Here is a 20,625-nt window from a genome sequence, read left to right on the forward strand (position 1 = left end):
CAGTCACTGGCACTTTAATACATTTGCAGAGATTTCACACTTAACTTTTTTCATGTTGTCATTCTGGGGTATTGTTTATAGAATTTTGAGGAAAATAATACATTTAATTCATTTTGGAATAAGGGCTGTAAAATGACAAAATGTGGAGAGTTAAGTGCTGAGAATACTTTCTGGATACACTCCAAAGCGGTACTACACAATAGGTTTCTACAAGCTGTTATATCCAAAGCATTTAAAGAATCCCACGTGAGAAGCCAGTCAATAGCTATGCATGCATTGTGATAGAGGATTTGGCTAAACTGGGTGAGCAGGGTTTAGTGTGCACTTAATATTTAAATAAAGAAAGAAGTTTAAGTTTTTTAATCGGGCTCCAATCATATAGTTTTAGGACTTGAGTTATAAAAGATGGATTATGCTATATTTGTGCAGTAATAGAGAAAATCTTAAAGGGTTTACAAACTTTTAACGCTGTTTATACTACATCATATTGATAGACTAATTATATTGTTAATTATCTGTTTTGGTTCATTATTGGGTCTATTTGTGGCCCAGGGCCTATTAAAAAATTCAGACAATAAGAAACTACAGATTGATGTATTATGAATGGCTGTCTGCATTCCTTCTGCTAGTGCAGTACCCAGGAGCCCGTTAGGTTTTTCAGTGTCTGCCAGGATAGTCTTAAGGCATTTGTTTTGACATAGCAAATTAAAATGTCTGCTCTTATCAATGCCCTCGGGGTTAGAGAGAAGAGGAGAGAGAGATGTTGCTGTCTGTCCTTGTCAGGTCGCCAGTCTGTCTTCCATCACTCGAGTAACCACCAACCTGCTGTCAGACAAAGGAGTACTTCTGCCCTCTTTGGAAAATCCTTTTTTCCATGCAAAATAGAAGCTTGACATTTTCTTATAACCATCATAAAATTTATATATGAAAATCTGGACAGATCCAATTTCCAGCACCATATGAAATATTAGGCACAACACATGGATATAAACTGTTTAGTGTTAGTTTAGCTTCTCTTTGTCTTGAGATGGTTTCATGATTTGGGGACGGTTCGGGGAGGAGTCTGTACTTGGCCAAAGAACTTTAGCCAACTTTTCTGGCATGCAATTTTTCTCTAGACAGGGTTGTATGAGAATTTGAAGAGATGACTTCTGTGTACTATTTTAGTTTCAACACGTTCTGGCTGACACTGCCTTTTTTTTTTTTTTTTTGTTGAGTTCTACCTATATTGCCCACTCACATTTACTTCTACTGCCAAATTGACTGCCATTGTACATATGACTCCTCCCATCACTGTGTGTATTTGTATGTCGTCCTGTTAACAGACAAAACATAGTACATTGTGTATGAAGATATCCCTTGCTGCTTCAGTCTTATTTCCACTATGTATCATCTTGTTTTTATCTTCATGGTCTGTCAGCTCAAACCTGTCTACTTGCTTTTCAGAGTCACCCACTAACTAGCTTCCTGGTGTGGTATTATTGCTCTCCTTGTCATTCTTGCTCCCTTATTCTTCTTTTTTTTTTATATGTCTCCCAGGATCGATTAAGAAAAAATGCAGAGCTCTGCTATTACCCTATGGGGACGGCCATTTGACATATTCAGTAGCTGGTGGCATGAGCCAGCAAACACAATGGAGCAGGGATAAAGGCAGATAGTCACTGACAGCTAACAAATAGGCCCAGGGGGACTCAACAGGATAAGAGAGCCAGGTTCGACACACATTACACATCTGATCTCTTTACAGATGAACCAAAGTGCCAGTAAATGAAACTGATATGATTCTGATAGATGCAGTGGATATTTGCCATTGAAAGTGTGGATAGAGTATTTCCTGAAAAGACAAATCAAAGTATTTTCATAAACGTGTATATTTAACCACACATATTTAGAAATGTGTTCTTTATCTCACTGATATTCAACAGAACATCCGATTCTGAGCCTAGAGCATTCGTTGTTTGGAATGTAGGCACATGAGTTAAGACGATGTAAAGTGAAACCTGTGGCAAAAGATTAGAGGCAACACAGAAAAGATGCAATATGAGAACACTAAACAAATTCAGTGAAGCACAGATACTGTTATATAGAAATGTTTGCTACATCCATTTTGAAAATATTGTCCTTAATTAGTTCAATGCAAGAGCTCCAGATAATATGAACTTCCTTACCCAAAAGAGAAAAAGATGGGTTGGACTTCCTTGTGTGGATTTGGATTGGTCTTGTAGAAAACACCAGGCACAGGTAGAAAAATATTTAATTTCCAGTTGAATACATACAAATGGGTAAAACAAAGAAGGTTTATTGTTCTCAAAACACAATATTTATTTCATAATAAGTTAGTAAAAACATGCCTTTATCATCAGAAGTAACAAAAATGGTCAAAAGTCAAAACGTGTATCAAAAAATGTAAATGAAAATTATTTAAATGCCAATTTTTGCATCCCCTTGACAAACCCTTAATTAACTTAACTAATATATAAACATTTGCAAGTAGGTAGATCTCATGGGGCAGTCTTAAGCAGATTGCTAAGAGCAAAAAAAACAACAGGATCAGAAAAACAGCTTTCAGAAGACCTAAAACGAAATTGGTGATCCTTCATAAAGCTGGAGAGGTATATAAAAATTGTATTTAGCATTTAGGGATATGAGTGAGAGGTATGCATGCACGAGGGGGCAGTATCCCTTTTAACAAACTTCAATTTGCTGAAAATTCAGAAACAGAAATTAAAAGCTTGTGTTCTACAATTGCCAACACTAAAGGTAAACAGGGATTTCATTGTTTAAAATGGATAGGATCAGAGGAATTCTTTCCAGACTCCTGCAGCAAAGGGTCCTTGGCAGGATGCTCTGCTGAAGTGTGGTTTACTGAAAAAAAAAATTCTGACAGCCTAATTAGAATCACGAAACGTATGTAAAGCCTCTGGAGTTGCCTTGTTTTCTGCAATTATTGCCTTCTAAAGAAAGTACAGCCCTTTTATCAAAACACAAGGAAAACTAAATGAATACAGTAAAGACTTAATAATGAAGCTGTACAACAACAGAATATATAAAACAACATATATAAATATATAAAATCAGTGTGAAAATCTAGACAAGTCTGAACTGTTACGTTTGTTTCTTCTACTTTTCCATTCCTCTTCTTTCCGGTTCTATTCCTGTTTCGATCTCGACTCCTGACACTACGCAATCAGCTTGTCTGACACACATCTCTGCACAATTTATTGTTAAAACATGCGAGGTGTGCACGCCGGGGCCTTTTTGAGCTTCTGTGGCCTACGGTTAGCCATAATTATCTTCTCCGTGTTTAAGTGTATCGAAGTATATTTCCTCCTTTAAACTTTTCCAAGAAATAAAAGACGAAGAAAATCGCTGAAGGAGGTGCTAGGAAACTTGCTCAGGCACTACATAAGAATCCCGAGTCCTTAGAGTCAACTGTAATAGATGTCTACATTTCCATAGTCAATTGTAGTCTGCACAGGTCTTGACTGTTTAGGAAAAAAAGCATGCAGGGAGCTATTGCTTACTTCTAGACATAAGGGTCGCATGCTTTGACTATGCTAAGGAGCAAATGAGTTTTAGAACAAGATTTTATGGTCTGATAAGTCCAAAGTTGAATTACTTAGCTATAATTTACACAGCTAGTGTTGAGAAAGGAAAAAAAGAACATCATCATCATTTAATTTGCTTTAGGCACTAGTAGGAAGAATGAGTACATCATAATATCAAAAGATTTTTAAAGCAGTCTCCTACCATCAGTCAAAAGGCTAAAAATGAAGAGGCAGTGGATCCTTCAAGATTATGATGCAAAGCGCAAAGCCAGCTCAGGAATAGTCTAAAAGGAATAAGGTGAATGTTCTACCATGTCCTTTCCAGTCTCAGGACTTTTATAGATTTGAAGTAAGCTGTACATGGCAGACACTAAGCTATCTGGTAGACTTGTAACAATTTATGCAATAAAGAATGGCCTAGAATCATACCTGAAGGGATACAAACACTTTTTAGAGTGTATCCAATGAGGTTAGTGAAAGTTGAGTATTAGAAAATGTAATAAAGGGGAAGCAAACTTTAGCACTGATAATTCTAATTATTTAACCACCAGCGTTACACTCCTTGTTCACTTCTGATGATGAAGGAACATTTGTACTAGCTGCATTAAATATAGATCTTCTGCTTATATATATTTAGAGTCTTTAAAATGATCTTTTGTACATTTAATTATGCAGTTTGCAGGTTGATAACTAGAGATAACTAGACCCTGATTCAGTGTATCACCCTGTCGATACACTGACATCATTGTGCTGGCCGGTTGATTGATCCCTTTATGAGGCTTAGCAGATGTATCAGTGGACAGCATTTAGCTGTGAAAGATTTTACTATTTTTCCAGGACAAGTGTTTTTGCAGAGCTAATGAGTGATGATTTATCTGCTATAGTGTGTTGTGGGTAGAACCTATTGAAGCTCTGCAAATATATGCACCTGTAGAGAGATCAAATCGTATTACGAATAAATGAGGGGAAGGAATACACACCAGAGAGAAGAAAGGTGGCGATGCAGGAAGACTGCAAAAGGATTGGGCTTTAGAATCATAACACGTAGAACATTTTAAGATCTGAGAGATTGAGACAAGACAGCAGGAGTCCTCGAGCAGATGGCAGCCCAGGTCTGCTGGGTCATACAGATCAGTGATGACTGGAGCACAGTACAGAAGAGTGATTCAGCAGTAGGCCACCTGTGTCTCTTATAAAGAACGTTTTTTTACAGTGTGCTGATAGCAAGCGCATATTTACAAACCTAATTGATACTCACATTGAGAATCAGTAAATGTTTGCAATAGCACATTTTACCAGTGCAAATATGCCTCAACAAATCTACAATTTGCTCTCTTACCTAATGCGTATGCAGAGGAGTAAACTCAAGGATCAAAGATGTACCATTTTCTATATATTTACACAGGGCACAGTAGCCTCTCTGTGTGTAGAATGGTCCTCTATGCTTATTCACTCTACTTTATCCAAAACCAGAAGATTTAATGTGAGACTTAAATGCTTCTCTAGGTTAATGTAGTCTCTCAAAAACTGAGTGGTAGTGAGTAAAAAAAAACAATGACTTTGCAAAACCTTAAAGTCTTCCTCTCATCTATTTGACAAAATTCACTGGCTATAAAGTATATTCATAGTATATTCATAGAGAAATAAAGCTCACACATCTTGAAACAGAAGCCAATTTGTTCAGGATGCAGCATTTTTTAATTTTGATCACCAAAATACCCAATTGGCTGTGGCAATAAGCGTGTAAATGCACCAAAAAGAAAAATGTTCTGTTAAAAGGGCAAAACACTCACCCATGGTTTTATTACAAGTTCCTTGCCAAATCCACTGCACAGTGTATTTCTGTGTAGGTAGCTTCACATTTCACACACTAGTGTTATAAATGTAATTTTAAGTAATAAAAAAAATCCATCTTGCCCATTTAAGCTACAGTCTTTAACCCATACTGGAATGACAAACTGAAATCTAGTTTTCAAAAATAAATAAAAAATTGAAAACTGAAACACTACACCCAAAAACGGAGTGTCCTTGGGCATATCTCTACAAGCATCGCACACGCTGCATTTCAGTAGTTTATTGCATTCTCCCTTAGAGATTATCTTAAACGCTATCGGAAGTGATTGGATTGGAGCATCTTTTGCTGTCTGCATAGTTGTTCCATTGAGGTTAAGTTCTGACTTGCTGCCTTTGCCCCTGTGGAGTCCCACCATAGTATGACGCTGTGGGGTGGCATTGTATTAGCCAGGTAATATTCTGTGCCTGGTGTTTTCCCCATGGTGCCTTGAGTTCTGTTTACAGAGGTAATATTTTGTCTCATTAGACCAACAATCCTATACCTCATGCCCTCAGAGTGCTAAAAAATGGTTTGGCAAATGACCAGTGTGCTATTAAATGTGTTTTACTGAAAATGGCATTCATTTATCTAGTCTATCTCAAAGGGCTTACTGCCAGAGCACCCCGGAGGTAGTCCTTTTGGTATGGTCTCGGATCTTGACAGAAAACTTCTGAAGCTCTGTTAGAGTGACCATCGGAGCCATGGCCACCTCACTGATCAAGGCCCATCTTGCTAAGTTAGTCAATTTAGCCAGACAGCCAGCTCAGAACACACTGTGCTCCTGGGAACATACAGTTTTACAAATGGTTTTACTTTGAATGGTTCACCATGGAGGTGGATTGCTGAATTCTACAGAAAGCTCCTTTGACTTCATGTCTTTTTGCCCTGATGGGCAGTGAGAATTGTGGCACCTTTTTATATACAGGTTTTTGCATTTGTAAGCCATGTCCAGTGAATTCAAATTGCCACAGTGGACTCCAATAAATTTCTACATACATCCTAAAGCAAACTGAAAACACCTGACTACAAAATGTGCCACAACAGAAGATCTAAGTACATCTGACTGAAAGGTGAGATGAGGGAGATTTGAGTTTGATTTTCACAATGGTTATAAATATTCACTTCATTGTTGTGGTTTATTGATGATTAAATTCAAATGACTCATCAGACAATCTAACAGGGTAATAGCCACATCATGGGTGTGTTAAGTAAATCTTACTACTATAGGAGGTAGTGGTGCAAAATCTGTATGGAGTAATGGCTGCTCCGTGATTTTAATCAAAGCAAGGAATCGGTGGCTGAGCTGAAGGGGGAGCAGCATTGCAGGACCTGGTATTAACTCACCTTCTACTGACATTACAAATTGATGTTATCACCCTTGTAATAGACCTACTTTTGCAACCTTTCTTTATGCAAAATGTAAAATGACAGCTTACTTAGGAACTACATAAACTAAATATTTCCCCTAGATTCCCTGTCTTCTCACATTTACCTCAGTACCTGTAGCAGATGGTCTGGACTGTGTGTCTTCCAAGCCACCTGATGAATTGGCACAGTGAAGAATATACAGTATAGCATTGTGTTCCTTTTGTACCTGGAGATGCACATATTGGATAAAGGTTAATCTTAGATCAGGCGAAACATTGATACCCTGTGAGATTGTTTTATTTAGATAAATCTAACAAAATTTACCACCGATGATATAAGTTATATTGCTGTCAATGTTCACCTAATATAAGAGTTAGGATTATTACTTGTCACACAATATTGTAACTACGGTGCCAGCGGAGTTTTATAGCGTTACATTATCAGACCTGTTGATCTCCTGTTGAAGTACAGATTTACAAGGCTGTTGAATGGAGACCTGTTATTTTCTTGCTTTGTTTTGTTCAAAAATAATAATAATAAATAGATTGAATTCATGAAATTGAGATATGGACAATGAATGTATGTTAAGTACCCAGGTACATTATGTGATTGATTCTAGTGTGTTTAGCCGGACATGTCAAATATATAATGCTCGTAATAGTTTCTTCTTAATAGCAAAGTCACTTTAAATTCTGTTATAATCTGATGAAATGAAAATTGAAGGGTGCACAATTTGTGACTGCGATATAATAAATTTAATAATACCTGTACCCCCCATTTTCCTAATCATCCTGAAATATGTTGCCTAAATGCCTTTTTTTTAACGTCCATCTGAGTTAAGGGATTTTGTATAAACCCTGCACTGCACCTAAGACTTTAGCGATATGGTGTAGAAAACCCTCAATGGGTTATCACATTATTTATTTTATTAAATCGCAGTGGTTTGCAGTTGTATAGCTGTCACGCAGGCTGACATCGTGATAGTGATTTGATTAATCATGCAGCACAAATACCTATAATTCATTTTTGCAGCCTATGACATTTAAAATGGTACAGAAATATTGATTTCAGGGTTTTGTGGGTTGTATTGTTAAAATTAATGTACTCCGCTACTTTCCCAAATCACTGTACACATTTGACTGCATTTGCACTGTGCATGACTACCATGCGTACAAATATGGCTGACATCACTGGCCTGTTACCAGATCAGCTATGTTTTATATATTTTAAAGAGACTATAGTATACATACCCATGAAAAGTGGACGATGAAAAATGTGGAGTATCTGTTTTGAAAGTATACCTAATCCAGACTGGTAAAATCCAATAAGTGATTGGAATGTATGCAGGCTTTTACCTTTTTCAAATGTCGCTTTCATTTCATGCATGAGATACCTCTCTTTTACAATTTGTTATTTCTCTGCTCACTACCAATCTTGCAGAGAGGAAATTAATAATAACAATAATAATTTAAAAAAAAGCTCAAAACAAAGAAGGTTGATAATCAAAAAATTGGATCCTAATTCATGAAATGATTAGTGGTTCAAAACAGAGAGGATTTGAGGGAAGATCATCTTCAAATAAGCAGTTGCTTAGGCTATACTGTATATGTAATGTAATAACTTTTATCATGGCATATGTGATTCAAACAAAGAAAACTGACTTGACAGTTCAGTGGCAATGTCATTGATAACAAAAAGTCTGTCACATTTCAAATTCACGATCCCTCTACATTTTGTACACGTTGTGTTGTAAATTAGTTTTTCATCAGTTTACACTTAATAATCATTAATTACAAAATAAAAACAATTTTGGACTTTTTGCAAATGCTTTACAAAGAGAATCTCTCATCTTTGAGTATTCGAATCCTTCGCTGTAGTGCTCCAAATTTTGGTCAGGTGCATCTTCCTTACTTAAATTTCCCTTGAAATGCGTGGTATGCAAGAATTGTTTTGAATGAGTAGTGCCATACTAATTTACTGTACCTGGTAGTTGTTTTGAAGGTACTAATGTCTTTTGTATCCTCATACAGTACACAAAGGTACTGTATGTTTTGGCACATATCTCCCCCAGTAGATATTTAATGAACTCAGAAATATGTATTGTTGGCAGCATGATGCACAGTGTGTCACCTTGGCATTTATCTACAGATGCTCATTCCGAACTTAAAAATCACGCTGCTTGTTGGGTTTTTTTTTTCCATTGGGAAGGAGTGTGGTGCACTAATGGACTTGATAATGGGGATCTGTCTTGTGACAGCCATTACCGCCTGAGTTTAATGTGCACTCTCAAGGTAGTATGTTGACATTTTCAGCTTGGCACATTCAAAGGCTTGACTCGACACGCATGCTGCTCCTATGTGCCCAGCCTTCCAAGGATAATAAGGTAATTTCTTTTTCAACGGGACAGTGCTAATGTTAAAAAGGGAGTAGATTGTTAGCAAAAAGTCAGTTAAATTTTTATGTGGCAGAAAATTGTTTTGTCTTTATCCAAATTTGTGTTTAGTTATTTGGAGCTGGTGTAGTTCTCAAAAGCACATTTTTTGGTTAAGTTAATATCTTAAGGCTGAAAGTAAAATCATCATGGCCTTTAACCCCCAAAAGCCTTTTATTGTGCATCACAAAATTAGAAGCATATTTTCAGATTATTTAGCCGTTCTGGTCTTACTCTTTCACACATCAAATATATTAAGACATGTTTTTTCAGTGTTTAAAATTTTGCAGTATGTTCTTACGTAAAACCTAGCCATTGACAATTTAGAGACAAGTATTCCTCAGTAGTGTGAACTTGGAATACAATAGGAGGATGAATAATCTGCTGGCTTGCGTATAAATTTCAAATGTATAAGATGCATATCCTTTGACAATGAGAAGTCATTTGAAAATGAACAGTCCTTAATTGAAAGACTGTTTCTTACTATGTAGATGCTGGACTTGTGCAAACACCTATCTGCCATCAGCTTTGCATATGAACACACATGTCTGGCTTTGTTCAAGCTGTGGGAACAGGTGTCTGTGATTTTGTGTGCCAACATGAGCCTCAGTGGAGCTGGTTAGTGTTTGTAGTTTTATGGCCAACATATTGTAGATGTGTTCAAGTGTTGAAAGACATTTTTAATAATGGAGGGGTTCACTAAGGATGAACATTTTTTAGTCATTTTAATAATGAATACAGTGTCATATAGTGGATTGCAGTGTTTTTGCAATTTCACGGAAGATCTTCATCTTGCTGCTTTGATGTGATATGGAATGACAAAAACTGACTTTTTGGAAGAGTCACCTCACAACAACCACTGGGTGGTTTGAAAATTATGCTGCCAGTATGCTCTTCAGCAATGCAAGCTGAATAAAATCTGGTTATAAATTGCTGAAAGAAAACCCTTTTATATAGCTTTAACCACAGACAAATAAGTGACCAATGACAAATAAAAGGTATGAAGATGGAAGGTTTCCATAGATGTTATCCACTAGCAATAAATCAAATGTCCTGACTCTTCTTATTACTCAAACAGTAGTATTATCACATAAACCTCATGTTAGCCCTGTGAGGGAAATTTGATGAAGAGGCTTGCTTAGAATGAAGCTTGGCTCTATTTAGCTGTACTTGTGATGGAAAGAGTACAGACGATTTTATTTTACCATTAACTGCTTCTGTTTTTGCGGACTTGGTTTTTTATAAGGTCTCTAAAGAGTAGCCAGATGGTTTAACCACCTTTTGAATTGTTGACTTTTAAGTTCTTAAATTTGGGTCTTACTGAAGCTAAGCAAAAGTTTTTGTAAATAATACCCAGAATTATTTTTATGTAGAATAATAGATAGCAACAACACGTACAAAACAAGTTAGATAGCATCCATGAAGGTCTCCCAGTAATTCATCATTTATCTTGCATGTTTGAGGTTTTGCTTGACGTGCAGATGAGCTGAGAAAGACAAGGGCAAGGATTGTGATAAGAAAACTGCAGGGTGAGATGAACAGGACAAGTAAGGGCAAACAGGGTGATCAGATGAGAAATAAAAGACAGAGTGAAATATGTAGACGGGGAAAGAGGTGAACCAGAAAACTACAAAGAGAAACAATGAAAGAGATCATATCAGAGCAAATGACACATTACCAAGGGAGAGCGTGAGATGTTTCCTAATTCCACTAGAGAAGCAAACACCCAGCCTGTCCCAGTCCTTGTGGTGAATATGTCATGATTATCCTCTGTCAAAGCTAACCAATCTTTCTTGATAGCATCCAAATCAGTCATCACAACACCTAAATGTTTGCTATAGAAAAGCTAAGCTGCCTAGTGACCTGTTTTTAAAACTCGGCACAGTACTGCCAGTGTAGCACTTTGTCCCAATAGGCACTACTGCATGTTCATTTTAAGAAGACCAACCAGACAAAAGAAAAAACAAACATCATCATCATCATCATCATCATCATCATCATCATCATGCACATTACACTGACCATATTTGCTCTGGAAGGACCAGTAGTTGTGCTAAGTGGATGAGAGAAGTGACAGAGTTGAAAGCACTCTAGAAGACATGAGACGAACACAAAGAGTAATGGGGAATAAGTCTCAATGTAAGTGCAGTATCAGAAGGACCAGCATCTTGTTCTAACTGACACAAAGATGATGCTTGATTGAAAAATCCTTTGTTACACAGACTTCTCTCCCAGTGTAGCAGACGCTCTGCACTTCAGGTAAAAGGGTTAGGTCAGTACCACTTGTTTAACAGGTAAGAGTAATAGCAGAAGACATGGCAGCTAGTTGTATCACATTTTAGTGTTGTTGTTTATCATTGTCTGGTAGCATCAGTTTCAGTGTTGGACCAGCAGCCGGTGACTCAGCATTTGGTGTGCCTACCCTGTTCTTTTCTGTTTTTCTGTTTTTAGTTTTCTGAATGTTGTGTTTTGTTTGCTGAATGTATAAGGAGAAGATTTTGTTGCATTAGGTCGAGCTCTTCTTTCAGACTTCAGAGATTTAGGACACAGGTCTTTTACTGTTGCTTCCCTCTGGTAATGGCATTCGAACAATATCCCTGAGCATAAATTTTACAGGACACAGCAGCTATCTTTGTTTGTCAGATCCAGTGTCAGAAATAATAAGAACCCTCTTTTAAAAGTATGTTTAACATAAAACCCAGGTGACGAGACATAGAAGAACAACCTGGGTCTCATTGTTAATGTATAAACCATTTTAATGTAACAATGGATTACAGTTTCAGTAGCAACAACCACAATGCAACAAATGTAGCATCAAATCTCAGACAAACAAAAGCACAACTCACTCTTAGTATATATGGCCAAAGTGCAGATTGGAAGGTTTGATTTCAAACAGAGCAGAGAGTTGCAGCCAGTTTCTCTGAGTAACTGAGGGCAGCCGTCAAGGTCAGATAATGTTACACTTGTCAACATACAGTGAGAATTAACCTTTAGTACAGTACTTATATTACAAAAGTTGTAAAATGGCCCAAATTTAGTTTATAGCCTAATGTAACATGATGTGCCTGATAATAAAGAGTGTATTTAGTGTAGGTAAATTTTAAACACCTACAAAGATACTATTTGCAACTCATGTTTTTACTGCATCACTGCCACAATTGCAGTGAATTATTCAAAATAGTGGAGCCATTTAAGCCCATTAGAAATAAAGTGGCTTTAGCAATTCTGACTTATTTGTTGTATTGTCCAGATTATTAAACTGGATTATTTTAATGAGTATTTCTTGGGATTTCTTTCCTTCTATCAGACAGATGACAGAGAACTGACGGGGAGAAATGAGAGTAAGAGGTCATCCAATAAATTTCCCAACTGAAATTAAAGCAAGGACGAACCACTACGACCCACTGCTAATGTTGTTTCAATACAGGAGACCTGCATTGAAATCAAACGTCATAAAGCTTATTGGGTTACAATTCTGTTGAGACTCTGTAAGAGGGGTACCAATCTAGCCAATTTCAGAGACCGTAAGTTGAAGTGGTGATTTATTGAATTGTATTCTATTGTGAGGTGTTCCTGACCACCCCCGTGGACATAACAGAAATTGAACATTCAGTGAACACGCATGTAATATCTATTGCACGGCTATTGTATTGAGTTGGGAGGCACTGTACAGATGCTGTTGTTATTGTATCCAGTCTCTGTGTATAAACAGTAACTAGTGTAGTGAGTCTATTTCTAGCACTCTACCTGTCAGCTGTCTGGGAGGTGAAATAACCACAGTTCATAAAACATGGGCAGTCCTACCATCGATATTATTGACAGGGATAATTTGTACCCTTATTTTAGTCCATCAGCAGGAGTGCATGCATGAGGAAAGGGGCATGGACGTCTTATTTTCCCAAAAGAATGAAGCAACACAAAATGAGTGACCGAATGACCGAGAGAAATGCCGATGAGATGACTTTCTTACTGGAGGTGCAATTTTACCGTACACTTAATAGTTGAGCTAAACTGTGGTCCATCTGCCATCTTATACTGATCTCTCTCATTTATCCCTTCCCTTTGGTGAAGAGCCATTATGTCATGGGAAGCTGCCAAAAGTAGAGAGGAAGGGCCCATTCATAATAAAATGATACAAGATCCAGTCTCCTCTTAACTGAGCGTGACATTGATCATTACAGATTTTATTAATCTCCCTCCAACGATTTAATGGTCAGGTATGTCTGTCTCAGCACTTCATGGCTTAATCAGTAATATGTGCTGAAAGGTGAAAGAATATGATCCACTACTGATACACTGATACTACACAGAGGCATGTACAATGTGCATATGTATTTTTAAGCAGATGTCCAGTCTAGGTTAAATTTGTATTTATTTCCTCTTGGTCCAACTAAAATTCCATGATTGAATACATTTTCAAGTGGCAGTAATTTCCTAATAAAAAGAGTGATTAGATCAGTGATGTTTAAATTGATTGGTTTCCTTGCAATGTAAGAAAACGTAATTTATATTATTAGGTGTAATATCTCCCTATTCCCATAATTTTATATTTAAAAATACTGTGAGTATGTGCTCATGCTGAAAATTACCATAGTAGATAGATTTTTATTTTGTTTTTTAAATGTATTACTAATTATATCTGCATGGAAATGCGCCCGATTATTACAAAACAGATATTATTTTGAATCATGTAGTACAAGCTGCCTCAATTAGATCAGAGGTAACACCATTGTCACTTCAGGGTAGAGTGGTGGTGACATCACAGCATTTATCTCAATGGTGACTTTCCTTTAAATCCCAGGTTGTGCTCTGAGTCACAGCAAATGAGGCTGTCTTATTTAGACTGTGAAATCAGTGAGACAACCCCAATTTATGCAATATTCACTACAGCAGCAGTGTGGTGGTTTGTCTCATCTCTTCATATTGCATTGGTAGAATGAGGGCAGGACACTGATGACATCCTGTTTTCATGCTAAAACAGATTGTGGGGCAAGAAATTGCAATGTCTTCCTTCATTGTGGTGTCTTGATGAAGATTTTCCTTTTCCCTGAACCATCCACATAAAACTGAACAGACCTGATGAAGTGAGGACTTCTGCCGAAAAATACTATGTGCTTTTGTTTATCTAGCCTAATCTGCACGACACATTTTCTTTATTTGGTTGTTGGAACAAGGAGGACACTGCTTAAAAATTTTAATGGGTATTGTATTAGATTCTAAAGAAATGGATCAGTGATTAGATGTGTTTACATATTAATTCACCATTCCACCACCACCATTCCACCAATTCCACCAATCAGTCTATTCCTGCAAAGAAAATGCATGTTTATGCACAACTGCTTTGGGTGTTTGTTTTTTTTTGTGTCCTGTTTTTTTGGGAGCAGGTGTTATTTGGATCTACCTTGCAACTCTTCAGTACAGCAAGAAACATTGAGTCCCATATTTCTTCAATCCAATAATTTAATGCATGTACACAGTCTCTATATTGGTTGCTCAATGGGTAAAGCATCAGGCTGGGACACAGACATCTCCCGGGTCAAATCCCAGCTCATGTATCAGGTGTGTCCTTGAGCAAGACACTCAGCGCTAGCTCCCTCAGCACCGCCTGTGGTTCCCCACTGCTCCCTCAGGGAGATTGATTAAATGCAGAAAACACATTTCATCATAACATGTATGTTTGAATGTATATTTATTTAAAGATGACAATACGTCTTAATTGTAAATCTACAAAAGTTTTATTTTTTCTTATAAATCAGTGGGTGCATAAAATAATAGGGCTTTATATGCATTATCCTGGCAAAGGTATCTATACCTTTAAGTTGTATGTTTAAGACTGCTGTTATATGCCCATATAAGATGTCAGATAGCTAGCAAGAAATGAGTGATGGCCCTGTCCACTTCACTGGGAACATTTAGGAGTCATTATTCCACCATTATTATCCTTGCCAATGACTGTGGAGCCCTCCCACCTCCTGTCAGTGCGCTGTCTGCTGTATAATGGGCCCGGGGTGTCCATTAGGAAGCCAAAATGGCCACAGACACACTTTAGCCACAGTCTGCTAAAAGTGACGGAGGGATGGGAGGCAGGCATGGATCATAAAAAGTTATAATATAAAGTTTTTTTGTGGGCCAATGTACTTTTAGCACAGATAATGGTAATTATTCTTGCACTAGCAGATGGGATTGAAATTAATTATGAATGAGAGAGTGCAGTAAATTTAAAAACACCAGCAATAACAGTACTTCAACTGCAAAATAAAGGCTGCAAATCATTTCAACCACATTTTCTATTGATTAGAATAAACATGCAAAGATTCACAAATTAACTTGATCGTTTTGTATTTTTAGGCAGCAAGCAGATCATGCTTACATCACCTTGGCTACTAATGTTTTCCGTTCAAATAATCGGAAACCTCAGTGTTCCACTTAAAAGTGTCCCTGAGGATCAGGGTTGGTAACCACTGGATTAAACCACTAGTTTCATCTGTAATTTATGTATAAATTAGTACAGTCACCATCTTTAAAATCCAGTCCAGACAGAGATGTAAGATTTAGAGTGAGTTGGTTACATATGAGAGGACGTCAACCGGGAACCAACAACTCTCAAGAGACTTGACTCCAGTTCCAGTGCATAGTACACAGCTCATTGCTGCCAACTGACACGTTTAGACATTGTGCCGGTGATAAACCATACTCTAGATTTGTATTATTGTCAATCCCATGACGTCTTACAGAGCAGAGAATTAGCATTTTATGTTGTACTATAGAATATATGCCAAGTACCTTGCTGTACAGGTTAGCTTTCTCTCTTTCTGTCCCCCATGCATCCATATAAACAATAGTTTCTGTTTTGGAGAAGCTCATACTGTTTCTTGCACTCTCCTGAGCGTTCATTCAAAATGCTAAAAATATGCATTATTTCTCTTGCACTCTTCTCCTTGTTGCTTCCCGTTCCGTACTGTTTCTTGTTCAACTACAACTAGAGTAACTACAGTGGATCTCCCTCTACCTCAGGTGTCTGACATTTCTTCTTTCCCACTCCACCTCAGTATGTTATTTACAACTGAGTGCAAAACTTTTCATTCCCTTACTTTAAAACCGCAAGAAGTTGTTTTTTCATTCACACAATATTTAATGCACATTAAGCTAGTACAACTGTTCATCATTGACCCTAAGAAAACCTGGTCAAAGGTGAGTATGAACAAAATAAAGCTATAGTAAAATAATTATATCTATGCAAAGGTTTCCATCCTCCTTTTTATAAAATGTTCTTTGATACATTGTATGTACTTACTTTGTCTTTATAACTTCTTCCAACCTCTTTTGGTTTTCTGAGCAGCGATTGTTTCCTTTTAGTGAAGTGGTGTAATTTAAGTCCATTCTCCATGGCATAATTGTTCCATGTCTACAAGACTGCTTATTTGTTGGCCATGTAGAGCCTTCTTTTAAATCTATTCACAGGTTTTATAATGATATTTGGAGACTGGTAAGACGACAGGAAAATATTCACCTTATTCTTTTTAAACCATCCGTGAGTTCACTTTGCTTTGTGCTTCGGATGGTTGTGTTATTGAAGGATCCACTGCCACTTTATTTTTAGCTTTGGACCAATGATAGTAGCCGTGGCTTTAAAATCTTTTTATATTGGATTGCATTCAATCTTTGTTCGCCTTTATGCAGAGGCCCAGTGTCTGATAATGACATATAGCCCCAAAACATAAGCAAGCCTCCAAGCATGTTTTTCTTCCAGACAATCCAGACTTGTGAGACCTGTGAAGGTGTGGACTTTCAGTCCAGTCAGTCAGTTGCCCTGCTGTTTGTTTTTGATTCTTACTTAGTTATCCATATTTTAGAAGAGTCCGTGTGTCTATGTTTCTTCCAATTCTGAATTATGATCTTTACAATTGGTACTGTTGTCTGTAAATGCGTTTTCGAGTCTCTTGTTAGGGTTTACCACTTTTGAGGTCTTCCGCTGTTTCCCCTAATGCCTCTGTTTTGTTGCTGAGCAAGAAGCTTGAAACTGCCCTTGCATATTTTTCTTGTGTGAATTTTCTTTTTAAAGTTATTGATAATAATTTTAGTATGTCTTCCTTTCATTATATACAATTTAATGTATGGGGATCCAAATGCTTTCACTCAATTGTACTTACTCCCTTTCTCCTAAGTTACAATGTCTTAATGTAGTCCTGTGCTTGCAGTCAGAAGATGAAATTGTCATTTGTCACATTAATAGTCCAGTCCCACGGCCATACAGTATATTAGCACACAGACACACTTTTCCAGCATGGCCCCATTGATTGAACCCCAACCCCCCTTATCGTCCTTCTTTTCCTCTGCTCCGTACTCCTCCATGTCAGACCTTTTGCCTCCTCACTAATGACTCTCCAAATGTGTTTAACTTCATGCTACTATATGTGTGCATTTTATAAGTTCATGTTGTGCAAGCTTATTCCACTTCCTATAATGCTTAATAGAAAGTGGGTGTGTGATGATATGTGCTCTATGGCCTGCAGAGGTAATACGGTCTTTGTGTCCTAAATTTGAATTAGCTGGTATAATAGAATGCAAAGAGAGTACATTTAATTGCTGTTTTGACCAGTGCTAAGATTATAAGAACCCTGCTGTGTGAGAAATAGTGACTTTAATTTTAAGTCCTGACTTTTGTCACATGCAAAATTAAAGGATCCCTGTAGTAAGAGATAATGCAGCGTATAACAGAGACAGAACCAAAATTTTAAATGCACTTTTTTTTCGCGTCACTTCCTATCTCCTGCTAATTGCCTATTTCTGTGTTTTGCATCATGTCACCTTAGAGAGGTTGCAAGTACATTAGATGAAAAGTATAGAGTAAAATATAATATATTAATATAAGCTGTGACTTCAACTCAGAAAGTAATATTGGTTTACAATATATTTCGTATCTTGTGAAAATTGCCTGATTCAATTCAGTTAGTTTTGGGTTGTGTGTTAAACCCATGACTCTGAAATTAGCATCACTGTTTTCTGCTGAGGAATAATAAAAGCTCTTATTCATTTCTTTGTCCAAGTTAAAAAAAAAAAAAAAGTCTTTACACATAGTGTTAAAATGTTTGCTAAATCTTTTTCATAGTATTTCCTTTCTGTGATGGAAAAGATATAACGGCTATCTTTATTGTGCTTTTTACACATTGTCATTGTGGTTGATTCGGTCATTCTTTTTAGGTTATTGATCCACTGTCAGATAATCTGAAGAGCAAAGTAATACAGTAAATGCCTAACAGTCAAGTTCACTCCAACCTCAAAATCTATGGGCTGTCATTAAATATTTAGCACCACTCAGAACAGATTTGCCCATCAATTTCAGACATATCAGTGATGTAAAAGTTGGCATTTTCATATTTTAAAGATATTTGATATTTTATCCCAGCAGACACATGACTTATCTAAAGAGGATCTAAAACGGGTTTTGCCCAATTACATATGCAAATAAAAATGTTGGCATGTTAAGACCCAAAACATGTATCTGCATTTTTATTCTGTGCTTGTTTACAGATTTATTTTTTACTTGTACATGAAAGAGAGAAACCAAAGGGTGCGTGGCACAATCTTTGGTTCAGACACATGGGAAGCATAATTTTCCTTCTAGACTTCTTTATCCCACTATAATATTCTTGATTTTTATATATTAGTAATTTAGCAGATTCTTTTATTCAAAGTGACTTACAAGTAGGTAGAATAAACTTAAGTATATATAGTAGGGCTCAGTGTCTTGCTCAAGAACCCCTCGACATGAAACCAGGCGTTGAAACCACTGCTCTACCAACTGAGCTACAGCCACCCCATGTGTTTTTATTTGGTATAGATTCTCTCCACTCAATTGCATCTGGTAAATGGTCCGCTTATATGGCGCTCAGTGTTTTACCACACTGACTCCTAAAGCTGTCTCATTTTTGTCTGGGGACAAGGATTTGAGGATGCCCCCTACCGATTCTTTCATCTACACATTACAATACAACTTCCATACCAAGCCCTCCTTTCTGTAATCTGCAGAGGCTCAGGCATGATCCTAAGTAGGATAGACAAAGAATCATCTTGAATTGTTGAGCCCAGTTGAGAACTATTTTTTGAATAATGTGCAGCATTCTTGGTGCCTAAAACAATTCTTTAAAAAAAATATATATATATATTTAAATTGTGTCCAATTGTGTCTAACCATGTTTTGTTTCATTGTTTCTCCTCTTTTCTTTTCCTGACCCTATTTTAACCTGTTTTATTTCTTTGTTCATGCTCTTTCAACTTGCATTTTTTGTTTCTTTACTCTTGTTGCTTTACTCACAACTTTTCCATTTCTTTTTTGTTCCATCCAGCATGTGAATTGATGAACCAGGGGATCCTTGCTCTGGTCACATCCACGGGGTGTGCAGCCGCAAGTGCCCTGCAGTCTCTGACCGATGCAATGCACATCCCCCACCTTTTCATCCAGAGAAACGGGGATGGTGCTCCCCGAACGGCCTGCCAGCTCAACCCCAGCCCAGACGGAGAGAGCTACACATTGGCTGCTCGTCCGCCTGTTCGAATAAGTGACGTCCTACTCACCCTTGTGTCTGAACTGCACTGGCAGAAGTTCATCATCTTTTATGAGAGCGACTATGGTGAGTTAAAACAAAAAGGACCAACTGATGCCTAATTGTATCCTATAAATATCATGTTTACATGTAGGGTGATCTCAGCACTTTCTTCACTGTCAGGGGAGATGAGGCTGCTGCTAAAGTTAAGCCACATTAACAGTAAAAATATATGCTGAAGAAATACACAAAGTTCGAACGAAGATGAAGGATTAAAAGCACCCACACATAGATGCATACACATATTGTATGTGCACGCTGTTAAAAATAAATCAAAGTTCAGTGGTAAAAGTGGGGAAAAACAAGATTTCATCATTGCATTCACCATTAGCAGCATCATCATGAACAGACATATTTGAGTCTAATTGGCTCAATTGTGGCACTAGAGAATTAGAGCGCGTCCCACCAGTACTTTAAATACTCTCAGATGTTTTTCACTTTTGCTTTATTATTCTCATCACGACACCCCAGTGGACCGGACCTTTCTTGACCCACATTTGGCAAAAGTCAAAGGATTTTGGATTGAGGAGTGATTGGCAAGGAAATACAGGGGCTAAATGATAAAGCAAGAGTATTTCTGCATTGGCATTCCTCAGATGATCCTTTGCGATTGCTGGCTAATATTTTTACTATGTGAAAGAGTGCAATCTAGAAGAGATTGTAAATCTTTTTTATTTCTTCAGTATAGCTAAGCTACAGTTAATGTAGAGTATAGGATAGCAACCCCTCAGGGGAGGATGACCACCCACGACCCCAATATAATTTTCCACTCCTCAGTTTTGACTATACAGCCAATCTCAGTGCTTCCTTTAAATTTATGTGACATGGTGGTTTGTTCAA

General features: G+C 37.3%; 1 protein-coding gene across 5 annotated transcripts in view; it reads left to right on the forward strand.

Annotated features, from left to right (window-relative positions):
• The window catches only part of grid1a (glutamate receptor, ionotropic, delta 1a), a 217,858-nt gene that overhangs the window by 110,997 nt on the left and 86,236 nt on the right, over positions 1 to 20,625 (forward strand). For all 5 annotated transcript variants that reach the window (XM_067516498.1, XM_067516461.1, XM_067516470.1 and 2 more), the window contains one exon: positions 19,528 to 19,812. In XM_067516498.1, the coding sequence (XP_067372599.1) occupies positions 19,528 to 19,812 (285 nt within the window). The remainder of the gene's footprint in view (positions 1 to 19,527; positions 19,813 to 20,625) is intronic.

This window comes from Channa argus, chromosome 1 (genome assembly GCF_033026475.1).
Source record: "Channa argus isolate prfri chromosome 1, Channa argus male v1.0, whole genome shotgun sequence".
Lineage (NCBI taxonomy): Eukaryota > Metazoa > Chordata > Actinopteri > Anabantiformes > Channidae > Channa > Channa argus.